At 37.1% G+C, this 15241-nt stretch overlaps 1 protein-coding gene across 1 annotated transcript in view; it reads right to left on the reverse strand.

Moving 5' to 3' along the window:
- Window positions 1-10787, reverse strand: part of LOC149074868 (uncharacterized) — a 36002-nt gene extending 25215 nt beyond the window's left edge. Inside the window, exons 1-5 of the mRNA XM_089245798.1 lie at window positions 10449-10787; window positions 8244-8531; window positions 7798-7855; window positions 5992-6089; window positions 734-802 (exon numbers count right to left, since the gene is read on the reverse strand). Coding sequence (XP_089101924.1) covers window positions 734-802; window positions 5992-6089; window positions 7798-7855; window positions 8244-8525 — 507 coding nt within the window. The 5' untranslated portion in view covers window positions 8526-8531; window positions 10449-10787. The remainder of the gene's footprint in view (window positions 1-733; window positions 803-5991; window positions 6090-7797; window positions 7856-8243; window positions 8532-10448) is intronic.
- Between the last annotated feature and the right edge of the window lie 4454 nt (window positions 10788-15241).

Below are 15241 nucleotides of genomic sequence, written 5' to 3' on the forward strand. Positions count from 1 at the left end.
TATTCAGATATTTGTTACATTTTCATTAAAATATTTTACTTCACTGCTGACAACAGAAACATACTTTTACGTCAAATCTTTCATTAAATATCAATTTCTATTTGATCTTAATTTTTTGATTTAAGATCTTAATTGGGATTCAATCTTCTAACCTCCTTTAACTTTAAAAAAATTCTATCACTGTTTTTCTGTCCCATTATTTTACTCCCTGTAATATTAACTAGGCCAATGTTCAGTTGGCCAGTCTTATTATTTCTTTAATTGAGGAAAAATTAGTTCATAACGTATATATTGAGGAATCATCTCCCTCTTATTACAGTCTATTAATATTAATTTAATATTAATATACTGTAGATAACTTTATTACTCATAGATAACTTTATTACAGTTATCTCAAATTACAGTATATACATAATTTAAGAAGAGAAAAAAAAATTATAAAGTCACATTTGTTTTACTAGAAATTTAATTTATGCAACACATCCATTGATCGCTCAGATAATTGAGCAACAGTTAAAGAGTTAATAATCTAACAGAGTTCAATCGTTAAACTTCTATACATCCCTGAAAAATTTCCTCCACTAAAAAATGTTTTGAATGTCTCACTTATCTTTGATATCTATTTGATATGTCAGAACTGCAACTGTGATAGAATCTGTAGTTAGGAGATAGATTTTTTTATTATGGAAGAAACACTGAATTAAATATTAAAATTATTTATGCTTAACCTTACCTTCTGATGTTTTTTGCCTTGAATATGAGTCTCATATGATAGTTGGGAATTCGCCTGAGCATCGCAGAGCTGGAATAAAGGAAGTGATTGCAATTTTAGTTTTGGGTAAATTCATTCCTACTTCTCATACCAAATTACCAATGTACAGTCAAATTGTTTTGCTGATAATCAAGAGACTATGAAACAGGGTTTAAGCTACGGTCGCATTTTTCGCAAAATGCAAAAGAAAATCTTAGAATGCAAAAGAAGGGGTAGCCACTTTTGCAAAAATGCGTACAGGAGGTACGGAATGAGTAGACATCCAACCATCAATCATAACATTAGCATTGCAGCATTTTGCTAAAGCTTTTCTCCCTATTTTCACTTTTTTGTGAAAGGAATTTTTTATCTAGCTTAAACTCTGCTATGAAATAGTATTGTTATAACTGAGGTTGTGATTTAAAAGATACCTGATACTCTTGATCATGAACAATATACACTCATTGCCATAAAAATTTGTGCACCAAGAAGTAATTGTCAGAACGTAATTTGACATGAAGATACATGTCTGGCAAATATGCAAATGATTGGATACACAGCATGATTGCGCAATGTGTAATGCCACCAGAGGCGATGAGAGGAAAAAAAAATCTGATTAAGGGGACGATGGAACCAAAAAGTTTGTGAAACTGATCTGGATCAGTGTTTCCCAAAGTGGGCGATGGAATGGTCTAAGGAGGCAAAAAAACCTACTGATTTAACATAGGATCCCATGGGTTTGAGTTCAGGGGCGATGAGAGAAAAAAATTTCTGAAGAGGGGAGGTGATGGAACAAAAAGTTGGGAGACTGATCTGGATGATGGAAGTCAGGTGGTCAGCTCGTCAAGTACCCTTTTATTACGCTGATCTGACTTTACTATGAGGAAGTGTTGGAACCCGAGCATGAGAGAGGGGGTCACATGCACTGGAGTCAGGATCAGGACACCCTCAGCAGACAAATATCCAAGAAGACTGTTACGTCATTCGACAAGCACCTACAGCGCCAACTGCATCATTGTCCGCTACTCTGACACAGGCAGCAGCTTCACTACAGGCCACACCTGTCCGTGCCGTTGCAAGCCGCCGTTCTGAAAAATATTTGGCATTGCGGTGCCCATTATGTGTGCTGCCAATTACTACGTATACTACACCCACTTACTGTCACCTCCGTTTGGAGTGGTGTTGAGCTCAACAGGATTGGACCGCTATCAAATAAAACCTAGTCCTCTTCAGCGACAAATCGAGGTTCAATTTGGGCAGTGATGATGTACATGTGTGTGGAGGCCCCATGGCGAACGCTTCAATCCTGCCTTCACTATAGTGGCACACTGCTCGCACAGCTGATGTGTTAGTATGGTTATGCTGTCGCATATGACACCTGGACACCTCTAATATATGACAGCCCAGTGGAACATTCGTACCATCCTTCAGCCACGTGTTACCACTCATGGTAGGGTGCACAGGAGGCATTTATCAACAGGACAATGCTCGACCACACACAGCAAAGGTGTCACAGGAGTGCCTCAGCTACATTAACACCCTTCCTTGGCCTGCTCGATCCCCAGATTTGTCACCAATCTAGCACATCTGGGATCACTGGGGATGGCAAGTTGGCCAGTCTAGGAATTTGATTGAACTAGAATAGTGCTTATAGCAACTACAAAATGAGATGACGCAGGACACCATACGGGATCTGTATGCCTCAATGGCCGTCCGTATTGCATCCTGTATTCAAGATAGAGGTGGCCCAACAGGGTACTAGAACCCTCATTCATTTGTAGTTTTTCCTGTAACAAATGATTCTTTTGCTTCAATTATGTGATCTTAGTGCACAAATTTTTATGGCAATGAGTGTATATATGTACAGGATGACCCAAATTGTTAGCGCAGAAGATACCTCTGCAACCGTTGACTTTAGAAACATACTTTCAATTACAATAAGTTTTCAAATGACGTGCCGCTGCTTAAAATCTGAAAATTTGTTGCCGGAGTCATTTACATACAAAAAAAATTAACTTTTTATGCAGTTCCCATGTGCTAAAATTTCTAATTATTAAAGTGTAGATCCCACTCTGAAAGGTCATTTGCAAAAAAAAATCACTTTTTTATTCACAATAAATAATAATTATATTTCTAGACAATTATTTTAACAATTGCGGAATTTTAAAAAACTTTGAATTTAATTTATGTTTCGTAACTTGTGGACTACATCCTCAATCATTGGAGATTGAAAATTTTGAAGTCAAATATCTCTGTTAATATTGCATTAAATATATGAATTTTTTTTGTAAATGACTAGTCAAGGCCGCATTCACTTTTCACTAACTGGAGGTTCTAGCACACAGGGCTGGGCAATTGCAAAAAAATCTAGGGCCAGAATATTTTTCTATGAGGCACTAAAAAAATTTTTACCCAAAGAAAAATGTCAAAAAATACTGTCTCTTTTGATTTTTCCTGAGAATAGTGACTTTTTTTTATGTTGGCAGATATACTACTATGAATTCCAAACATTTTGTGCTGCTTTCAGTCAGCAATTTAGTAAGTACACAAAGAAAATTTTAGACACCACTACAATTTTTTAGTTCCCAATGGCACCTGGACAGCCCCTGGTCTACATGAAAAGTTAATTTACTTTTTTATGTACAGGGTGAGCAAATAATCTGTAGAAAATTTAAAAATTGATAAAAACAGGAAAGATAACCGAAATAAAAAAGGTTTGCAGGGTTAGTATAGATAGGTCACAGGAATTTAAGATGGGGGAAAAATTCAAAAAACAGCCGATAGGTGGTGCTGGTGTGAGCGGTATGGTCCCGGGTGTATCGATCTGGTTCATCCAATCTGTCAGAATTAAAAGATGTGATTTGCAGAGACGTGTCATGCATACATCCGGACCTGCTGCACTCTGCCGTGGCTGGATTTGTGACTCACCTGCAATATGTTCTCCCCTGTGGTGGTGATCATGTGGAACACATACTGCTGTAATAAATGATTTGGAGGCATTCTGTTCATTATTTGTGTATCTTTTCTTTGACTTGTGTACATCAGCACCACCTATCGGCTGTTTTCTGAGTGTTTTTTTTCCTTTCTTAAAAAAATTCTAGTGACCTAGCAATGCACAGTTTTTTATTTTGGTTATTTTTCAGTTTTTATAAATTTTTAAAGTTTCTACAGCCTTTCTGCATACCCTGTATATGGTCCATTGGGAAATTTAAGATGTTTCGAGTGACCCACACATTTGAAAATTTTTTGTTATTGAAATTGTGGTTATAGTCACGGACTCGCGATGCAAGGATCCGGGTTCGAACCCCACAGTGGTGGTCGGCTGAAGTTGGTTTTCTGTGGTTCCCAACTTCAAGGCGCAAATGCGAGCCGATTTCCCCGTTAAAAAGTCTCGCCACAGAGAGCAACAGTCCTACAACGATAAATCATTCAATCATAACACTTCACTCATAGTTAGAAAAACTGGTGGCAGATGGCAGCACTACTCATAACAAGCATTACAGAGAAACAAAAAAAACTTCACGTCAGGTTTCACTACACGTACACGCACATTCCCGCATGTACCGATTCGTTGGGGGTTCCGCGCGGGGGGGGGGGGGGTGTGGGCGGGGTGCATGTGTGGTGTAGCAGTAGTAGGTAGGGCCTCCAAAAAATGGCTCGGGGATCCATGATGTTCTTAAGTCAGCCACCTCGTTGGGCAGTTTGCCTGTTGTGGCGTTGTATTTGTAAAATATGTTTCTAAAGTCAATGGTTTCAGTGAAAACCACTGCGCAAACAATTTTAGACAGCCGGCAGGGTACATTTATATGTTTTACATGGTTTTGACACTGAAATATCTTCCACATCGTTTTTTATAAGCAATTCCTTTTTCCAGGTCAACTAAGTCAGAGCAAATATAAATAAAACCTAAACAAAAATTACATTGGACTCTATTATAGTAATAATACACTTGCAAAAAAAATTAGGCATTAATAATAATTTTTTAGTTACCATGACCACCTGGCATTTGTCAAGCCCATTCTTATATACACAAAATAACTTGGTGCTTCTAGAAACATTAAATAGGCTGCATACACATCCGAGTGAAAAGAAGTAAATTTAAAAGTAAATTTAAATTTTATTCAATTCTTTTGCATCCAGAAGTAGTCTCCCTAACTGGAGCACACTTTACTACTGAGAGCAGAATAATTTGTCCACACAGTATGTAAAACCTGTTTCCTCAGTCAATGCTTGGTGGCATGGGACAATCAACAAATTCTCACGGGGAATGCGAATAAATAAACCCTCTAACTGCTTCCACATTTTCATCAGGAATTGATGGACTTAGTATGCTGATTAATAGTTTTTAATGATTTATTGAGAGGGAATTAGAAAGTGTCTCTCTTGAGTGAATTGGGAAGGTATATACCAGAATATTTACATAGTTTCACAGGCTATTAGATGTCTGATGAGCCCAAGATTAAAAACAAAGCAATCAGTAAAACTGTTACAGATAGCTCCTGGCTAGGGTGGCCACCCACGCAGTATGCCACAGGGTACTCAAATTGTCACAAAAATATTCTAAATAAGGGAAAATATTTAATGATATGCAGAAATTATTGCACAGTTTTTTCTTCGAAAAAAACTGTGAATTTGCAGCTTAAAAAAAGAAAATTTTTTTAGCTGCAAATGAAGACTATCTTCTAATGCAAATACAGTGTAGACTGCTATACATTGGATCTACAAATTATAAGCCCCTACTATTTTTTTCTGTCACTATTTATAATATGGGATACCTAGAAGCCTTGAATGAGGAAACTGATAAAATGGTATGCCACCACTGATATATACAATTTATATGACCATACAATTTTTACCATTGCCATTTTGATGAAAAGTGGGCTAATCTGGCACAATTTAACGCCATACAGAAATTCTTCCATGACTATCCAGGATTCACCAGGTTGAACTAGAGGATGGTGGTGATGTTTACAACTCAAACTGCTGAAGTCATATAGGAATTTTGTGAGAAAACAATCTGCCATGAGAACATTATATATGTGGCTAGGTTCAGTTGTTTTGCCAGTTGACCTTATCTGATAAAGTTGACAGTTGTTTTTTACAAACTCAGACGGAACAAACAAAACAATTAGTTCATAAATGGAAAATTATACTCAAAGAAATGTCATATTGCTCTTAACCAGAGGAGCAATTTGTAAAAAATGTATTAAAATCAAGCACTGACAGCAATTAGTTTTTACCTCACAGTAGAATTCATCCTTGTTATTATTGTCTTCCCTATCTAGATCACATTCTCTTGCAGACCTTTCTCCTTTTTTCTTGCTTCGCTCATCTTGCTCTGAAATGAGAAGTGATAGACAGACAAAAATTTATCAGATGAAAGAAATTGGAGGACAAGTCTAACCTACATTAATTAAATGACATTTTAAGCTCTTGTAAATGATGTATGTTGAATCAGAGTTATAGCCAGGTCACAACTAATTTCTTAGGAAGCTGCAGGCAGCCCCTTTCAGTTTAGCCTTTCAGTCAAGAATTCTTTTGGATTTTTTGGTTGACATTTATTTTTGATTATTTTTTCATTTTTTATCCAATTTCCTGAGAATGTCCCGTGAAGGTTTTGGAACCTCATCAAGTTCCTCCTACAGCAGAAAAGTACATAAAAAAAGGGGGAATAAATTAAAATGCACAACAGCCTTATATATTGCAGAGGTTACTTGCTTGAGGGCAAAATCAAAATGACTAACCACTTGAGGAAAATAAAATGACAAAACCAATAATTAAAAAAATTTATTTCACTGATTTCACATTTTTTTATTCAGTGATTAGTTCTGACATTTTCTCTTCCCTTCTTCTTCTGCTGTGGTCAGTCATGTAGACTTCGTTTTCTCTACAAGACTTCATAAGGTTTTTCAAGAAACATACATTTTTTTCAATCCATATTTTTGAGCTTATGAACGTCATCCAACCTGTGTTTATATTATAATCCAAAAGGTCACCTTTCTTTATCAGAAATGACATTAGTATATCTGCCATTACTGATAAAGAGTATAACTTTTCCATTATCCTTGGCTTTTACAAAATTTGGCAAGCAACTTAATTTTTTTTAATTTGACCAGTCTAGCAATAAAGTATATTACAGAAAGGGGTTCATGAATAATATTTTTAATATAACTAGAGAATCACCGTTCTCCAAGGAAAAGAATGGCATTTGGAACACCTTTTGCAAAGACAGTGGGGGAAATACCAAAAACTATGGGTTTGCCAATGAATAATTTTGCTATCGTGGAATAAATCAGTTGTCATTAAAGAATTCCAACATAGCAGTGAAGACGGTGTGCAGTTGCTAAAAACTCCTATTTAACACTATTACACCTAACATACACATATCTCAGTAATTTCTAGCAAACTGGTGGATGATAGTACAAGTTTGTATGTTTTGTGTCTTTAACATGTTTATGTCTGAGGTATGCATGTTATGTTCTAGAAATGCTACAATTTCTCTTCCGAGTTGAATGTGGAAAGTAGCAGATGTCTCTTTTTTTGTTTCATAAGTATGGTTTCTTAAGACGTCTGCAGCTATAAAAAAAAGAAGATAGAATCATCCTATCATACTTTCTTTTTAGTCCATTTCTCTATTCTTGCAGCACTATATACAGTTGGCGCTCGTTATAGCAACTGCCATCATTCCACAGAAAACAGATGTTATAATGGGAGATCGGTAATCGGTATATTGAAAGGAAAATGAAAAGAATAGTCACCATATGGAGACATTTGGGACTTATCCTAATAGCCTTATTCTTAATTTAATGGTCGCTATAATGTACAGTCGTTATAACAAGCATTGACTGTGATACATATTAGCCCCTTAACTGCCAAGAGCATATGTATATGTCCCTGACAGTCTGTGCATTAACTGCCATGGGCATATTAACAAGTTTTTACTCTTTGCGATCAAAAAAGGATGGCACTGGGGAGCGAATCGTGTAAGATTTTGTTGGCAGTTAAGGGGTTAATTCATTTCGTGAGATAGTGTAACTTATTTTTACTTTTGGCTGACTCGGGATCTTCTCTAGCTCCTTCATCTTGTTTTGCAACCATATTTTTCTGAAAAATAAACAAACATTAGTGTTTATGACAATTCCTAAGGCTTTCACCTTATTTTAATTATACAATATAAAAAATCATTTGAAGACTGAAACCAGTTTGTCGCAGAACAGGCATTTCTCATCATTTTACTGTACCTGTTTGAAATCTATTAATGAAAACTACAGTGGATAACCTGAAACTTCAATTAACTGAAGTTCGGATATTTGAAGTCCTACTGTATGTAATGCCCAAATCGAATGCATTTACAGTGAGAAATAATTGTGGATGCATGACAATGTTACCTTTTAGTCACACTTATTCACACCTTTCAAAAATCTGAAAGAATATATTCAACGATCATGAAAATATAAACACATATTATCTGTCCTTTCCACATTATACATACCAATTTCTCTTTGCTCAAAGAGATTGGTTTTCCAGGCAAAAGATTCTGAGCGCTAGCAGTCAAGGCATAGAAACTACCGATCACATTGCTTGAAGTATTTCTTTCCAATCTGCGAACTTTTGCTATGAATGCTGGTGATATCGCCACATCTTCGCCACATTTAGCTTTCGTCATCTGATCGGATTTATCATCGTTTAGTTCTTGTGACTTTCTCTTTGGAGGATTAACTTCCTGAGGAGGTTTTGGCAGAGGAGAATCGTCAAGTGTAATGATTTCAGACATCTGATCCTACAAGGGAAAAAAACAAAATTTTAAAATTACAGACAACAATTTCTTTGGCATTCATGTGATACCTCACATTTTGATGCTTAGTGTTTTGGCAATGCTGATATATATCAGCTTCTTAAATGCCTCTTCATTTGAACAATGACGAGCCCAGAGATTTTATTATATTTACAGGGCCCCGATTTCCTCATGGGTAACATAGGCATTTGTCCAGGGAAATCGCTCCTCAGGAAAATTTCCTCCAAATGTCTCGGGGACTCAACCTTTGCAAGCCCGCGGCCCGGTTTCATTCATTTTTGTGAGTTGAAAGCCCAGTCAAACACATAACCAACAGAAAATTTGAATGAGGAAAAAGAAAACGGCTAATCACTTGCAGCCCGGTATGAATGATGTGAGGGCCTGGCTCTATGCCAGAAACACTGGCATAGAGCACATCACAAGAGGCAGCTACTGTGAGCGCTAACACTGCAAGGTGAAAAAATCGCCACAAGGTGCCAGTCAAATCAAATTTGTCCGATGGAGGGTTAACAAGTATAAGGATACCATAAGTTTCGTAAATCAAATTTTCACGAGTTCTTGGCCAAGATTCCATAAGCAAGGTTGAGGCCAAATTAGAAATTTCTGATTGCACAAAGATTTTGTTCCCTCATAGACTGAATCTTTCTGATCACCAAGCATCTTCACCATCATAGAAACTAAAGACGGCCCGCCAAAATCTATATAGACAAAATTAATTTTCTGTGCACATGCCTGTCGGTGCGTGTTCTCTACACAAATATACTATTTTAGACAGATCGTCACAAATTTTGCATATACCACACAGGACCCAACTTGAACAACAGACTACCAGTCTAATAAAAAAGTTAAAAAGTTCCTCAGAGCTGAGTAAATGCTCGAAAAGGGCAAAAAACTGTCGGGCAACAACAGTTCCTGGGCCTCAACAATCACTTTTGGAATATTTACTTTAGTAACCGTGGTTCCCTAGCAATGCGTTTCAGTCATGCATATGCCATTACAATGGTTTGTCACTTTTGTTTGAACAAAAGATGCGAGAGGAAATGGCAATGCCTTGTCAGCTTATCATCAGGAAAAAAAAGGAGCTAAAGGAATCGTCGGATTATACATGTATTGTAGCTGAGGATGTTGCTCTGCTTTTACTACGATTTCGACTGCTGGCTGATGCTAAGATAATCCAGGACAGAAAATTCGGTACAGATGCAGTATAATCCAGATTGCCAAGATGGCACTAGTAACACGAGCTATTCAAATGGCGTCTCTTTTTCAGTAATAGTATTTGTATCCCACTTGCCAGATGAGTGCCCTAGGCTACAAAACCAATGAATCTTCTTTCCTTAAAGCTTGTGTGTGCTGAACAGGGCCGTACATGCACAGCCATATCAGATTTATCTTCACATGAGATAGCTGCCAAAACCTTTGTTATACTATAGCTGTTCCCAGAGTTCCCGTTAAAAGCGTGTTTTCCCGCTAACAAATTTTTTTCATCGTTTCATAGTTTTTTCAAAAAACGCTATACACACATATATACATTGGGCTCGCAAGCTTGCTTAGCCCCTAAATGTTTTGTAACTGCGTTTAAAAATCTTAAATAAAGGAAATTTGAATATATAACAGGGATCCACTTTTTTCCCCACAAAAAGCTCACATTTCATTTTCTGTTTGACTGTAATTTGAATAAATAATTATAACTATGATCAAAATGCTAGAAATACAACGCATTTGGTTTAAATGCTTCTAGATTTGCTTTTATCGTGACTTTTTTTTTCTTTTATACTATACTATTCCGAAACTTAGATGAGGAAACTAGAAGTTACTTTTTGAAAAAGCATCACTTAATTACTTAGAAGGGAAAAAAAAAAAGGTTTCACGTTAATTTGAGAAATAAAATGCTAAATTACTTACAGGGATGAGAAAACTTCAGAGATGAGCCGCAAATACTAATACGCGCATCAGCTATAAATGACACTGAAAAGTTTCACCATAAAAACACATCCGAATTATAGTAGTAATTCAGCATTTTGTGTAGAGATGGACGATGCGCTCATGAACCGTCTAGAAGAGCGGCTCTTTTCAAAGAGTGAGTGAGCCACGGTTCTTGAAAAAAGAACCGCGGCTCTTACACTTCCATCGCAAAGTGACTGCTCATATTGCCGACTCCTATTGGCTACAAACGAACCGTGACAAGCCGAGAGCCGCAGAAATGAAAGTAAACCGTTTCCCGTTGAAACGTTTCTTGTAATTAGTCAGAAATGATCCGTGAATCGCTTCTTTTTTCGCCTGTGTTGCCTGCTCCTATTGGCTACAAATGAACCGTGGAAATTCAAATGAGCTGTGTCTTGTTAAAAGGCCTTCTGTAATTGTTAGAACTCAAGACATGACGCAGTTCACTTTTCCTGCCGAAATTATTAATAAGTAATAATACTAACTTTTCAGAAGGACATGTTGAGTTTGTAATTCCTGTAATAGTTAATTATTACTTAATTAACAGTGGGCTCTCGATTTAGTAATTTACCGGACTCTGACAAACGTACATGCACTTTCACAAAACACATACAAATACTCCCTTGTCTTTCTCCTTCATACTGGCTCCCCGCGAGCCTATTCAGAGAGCAGCTGATATCGAGAAACGATAGGTACTGCCAGAAATCTTTAACTTTTAGCCTTTAGAACTCAGGACTTTGGTTTCTTCCTGAAACAACACACCTTCCCCTCTAAGAACTAAGAACGCGTTGGCCACTCTTTCTCCTCCCCCCCCCCCTTTTGCTTGTTACATTTTTCTTTTTTTACGTTTTTCTTTTTTTGCTCTTTCACCTTGGACTGGGTGCACCTGTTGGAGAGGGACGGAATTATTTTCCTTATTATTATTGTTATTTTAATTGTTAACCAGTGCAGTCTTATGCATGGGGCGATCCCCGGAGGATCTCAGGTGTAGAGGCCTCGTGAGAATGATATAATAAAATTTGCAAAAGTTTTGCGGAATTTTTAGCGCGATAGAGCCGGGCTGCAACTAGGCGGGGGGGGGAGGAGGTGGGTCTGGTGATCGGGCGCTGGACTAGTGGGGGAGGCGGATGCACCATTTTAACTGCTTCTTCTACATTACACGGGGGCGCAGAAATGCGAGCTTGACCCGGCTCAAAAAGTTCTAATTGCGTCCCTGGATTGGGATGGGGGTCCCAGGATTGCTGTCAATACGGCCCTGCCATACACCTCGGATTTTTTACCCTCCTTGAGCTGATAGAAATCATTTTCCCCAATTTTTCTCCCTTTTGATCAATATTAATTATTTTTTTTAGCTCTTCCACTTCAGATTTGGCGCCCCTCCTCGAAAGGATAGAAATAATTTTCTTTAAATTTTTTTTCTCGTTTTCTCACCTCGGATGTGGCCTTTCTCCTAGAGCGGAGTGAATTCATTTTCCCTAACTTTTCTTTGAATAATAAGATTTTCTTTATTTTGCCCTATCTCTCATCACGGATTCTTCGCCCCTCAAAAAATCATTTCCATAATTTTTTTAGACTTTTCACTTCGGATTTGATGCCCTTCCTAAGAACAGACAGAATCGTTTTCCTTCATTTTTTCTGTTTCTTTAATTTTTTTTCCATTCTTCCACCTCGGTTTTGTCTCCCCCTCCCCCTTACAGCGGACAGAGAAATCATTTCCCCAAATTTTTTGCGTCGTTCTTTAAAATTGCACCCTTGCACCTCGGATTTGGTGCCCCTCCTAAGCGGACAGAAACAATTTTCCCTAATTTTTTTTGCAGTCAATAAACTTTTTTTTGTCCTTTCTTCACGATTTCGGCGCCCCTCGTAGAGTAGACAGAGATCATTTTCATTTTTTTTTTCTTTTTTTAAGTATTCCCTCTTTTACCTTGGATATGGTGCGCCTCTTGGAGGGGACACAAAATCATTTTCCTTATTATAATTTGCCTATTCACCAGTGCAGTCTTACGCACGGGCCTACATTCGAGCAAATGCAATCGATCAGTTTATTGGTTGTATTTTTCAAGTTTTATAAAAGCACTTTTACAAAACTTTTATAGTGTAATACTGGCCTTTTATGTATAAACCTGACAAATATGGCAGATAAATATTTACAAATTTTTTCCATAATTATCGAAATATACTGTAGTTTATATAATGAAAACACTGTGTGTGTGTGTGTCCACGACTTTAGTAAATATTAAAAATTCAAATTAATATCGTTGACAAAAACGGGACAAATGTATAACAAAAAATCGAAACAAAGAGAATTACAAAGATGTCTCGTAATACGGGGCAAAATTGGTCCGTAAATTTGTTTCGGACATTTTACTGGTCCTTGTTTTCAGAAAGGTTGAAAAAAACTGCGATGGAAAACATTTTCTGTGGGACGTTCCAAACGTTTCAGACCTAACCAGAATGAAATTTTGCCTCCCGGTACTGGCCCTTACGGGTCAACTGTGGGCTTACAAATTGTAGCCTCGTGGAGACTACGTGTGAGGAGAAAGGCAAGTGAGTATTTGTGTGTGTGTGTATTATGTGAGTGCGGTTGTGTAAAAGAGAAAAATTTTGTCAAATCCGGGTAACTGTCTGGTACTGTCACTTTTTAACATAATTTTGCAGATAAAACGCTCCACAACCTTCTGTTAAAAATGTTAACTCTTGGAAGAGAATAGAGAAAAAAAGCTGTCGAAAAGAGAAACAATTGAGACAGTTCCCATCATTTACTCACAAATGCGAGCTTCGACAAGTTTTTTTTTTGGTCATTTTCAGGAAATAGAAGAAAAAGTGGGAGGTGGGGGGATAGGAGGAAAATTTGGTTAGTTATTGTTAGTGGGGGAAGATGATGTCGAGGGAGGGGGGAGGGGGTGAAATTTTGCCAGTGACAAATCAAAAGTAACAAAAAATTACGCGCTCTTGCTTCAAAAATATTCAAAAATATTTAATGAAGTAGAAATTTATCGTAGCCGGTCAATTCGTCGCGCTCAACTTGTCGCGCTCAACTCGTCGCGCCTCAATTTGTCGCGGTACAAGTTTGTTACAGTACAAGTTTGTCGCAGTACAAATTTGTCGCAGTACAAATTTGTCGCAATACAAATTTGTCGCAGTGTCAGTTCATCCCAAAACAAATTTGTCGTAGTGTCAATTCGTCGCGATACAAATTCGTCGCGGTACAAATTCATCGCAGCTCCAATTCGTAGCTGTACAAATTCGTCGCGATACAAATTCGTCGCGGTACAAATTCATCGCAGCTCCAATTCGTAGCTGTACAAATTCGTCGCGATACAAATTCGTCGCGGTACAAATTCATCGCAGCTCCAATTCGTAGCTGTACAAATTCGTCGCGATACAAATTCGTCGCGGTACAAATTCATCGCAGCTCCAATTCGTAGCTGTACAAATTCGTCGCGATACAAATTCATCGCAGCTCCAATTCGTAGCTGTACAAGTTTGCCGCCGTGTCAATTCGTCGTGAGGTCAATTTATATAGTTTTATTACAGCGCAGAATCAATTCGTGCGCGTCGAACCGTCGATTCTTCACTGTACATGTTCCACGCGAGCTTGTATGTAGGTTTTAGTTTTACACGTGAAATAAAATAAAAAATGAACAAAAGTGTACACGCATATAAAAATTTAATTATTTGAAAATTCAGTCATAAAAACACTTGAAATGTTAAATAATTCATTTTCGCTGTGATAAAATTTCAATATCATGTGGAAAAATTTCGGTTTGTATGATATTCCCCAAATTACAGTGAGCCTATCTTTAACGGTAAATTTCTATCTGCCCCATGAGTTCGAGTGTTTCTTCCCCCCCCCCCTCCGAGAGTCACCAACATTTACCATTACAGTATCTCCATAAGAACCTAAAATATTTAATTAATTAATAATTGAATTAAATTAATATTTAATTTCCACCGTATAAGTCGCACTTCCCGCTTTTGTTGGGATTTCTATTTCTCACAGCGAAGGGAGTTGGGCGTAGATCAAGGGTAGAAATGTACACTGCTTATGAATGACGATTCGATGAAGTTTTCTTATCGCCCACAGGATGAGTACCGACAAAGACCATGTAATCACCAATAAGGAAGACGACTATGGGTTAGTCGCATAGATATAACCATTAATCTTATGTTTATAATCAGTCGCATATCTTTGGCTGGCTTGTTTGACCATTTTCACATAGTTTTCATTAGCGCCTAAGCTTTTGGTACAAGGTTGGTGTGCTTGGTCTACATATTTCTGTTGGCAAAAACATGGAATATTGCAAACCCGAACGTGTAAATTATATGTTGGTTTGCGTGTGTGTTTGAAAGTTTTCCCCCCATAATTCATGTTCCGAAATTAGAAAAACTTTTAATGCAATTGAATGAATTAGCCTATTATTAATTTTCTATATTTGAGTTTTTTGTTGTATCATAAAATAGAGATACAGATTATAAGGATGACAAAAAATAATGTAGTTACTTTTTAAATAAACTTGTTTGAATTCAATTTAAGTTGCAATAAATTGAAACCCTCTCCTACGTATCGTTAAAAAAAAGAAAAAAAATGATAGTTTCAAATAGCATCACTTGTTATTCTATTAATCAGGCTTTTTTTGCGATATTCACGTTAGATAAGTGTTTAAACAAAATGTTACTAAAAAAGGGCACTGAAAATAAATAAAGGTTTAGATATTGTGTGGAGTGTTTATATGTACGATACGAATCGTTTT

This window comes from Pholcus phalangioides, unplaced genomic scaffold (assembly GCF_987345545.1).
Source record: "Pholcus phalangioides strain wild (caught in Gottingen) unplaced genomic scaffold, Ppha-v1.0 ptg000016l_1, whole genome shotgun sequence".
NCBI lineage: Eukaryota > Metazoa > Arthropoda > Arachnida > Araneae > Pholcidae > Pholcus > Pholcus phalangioides.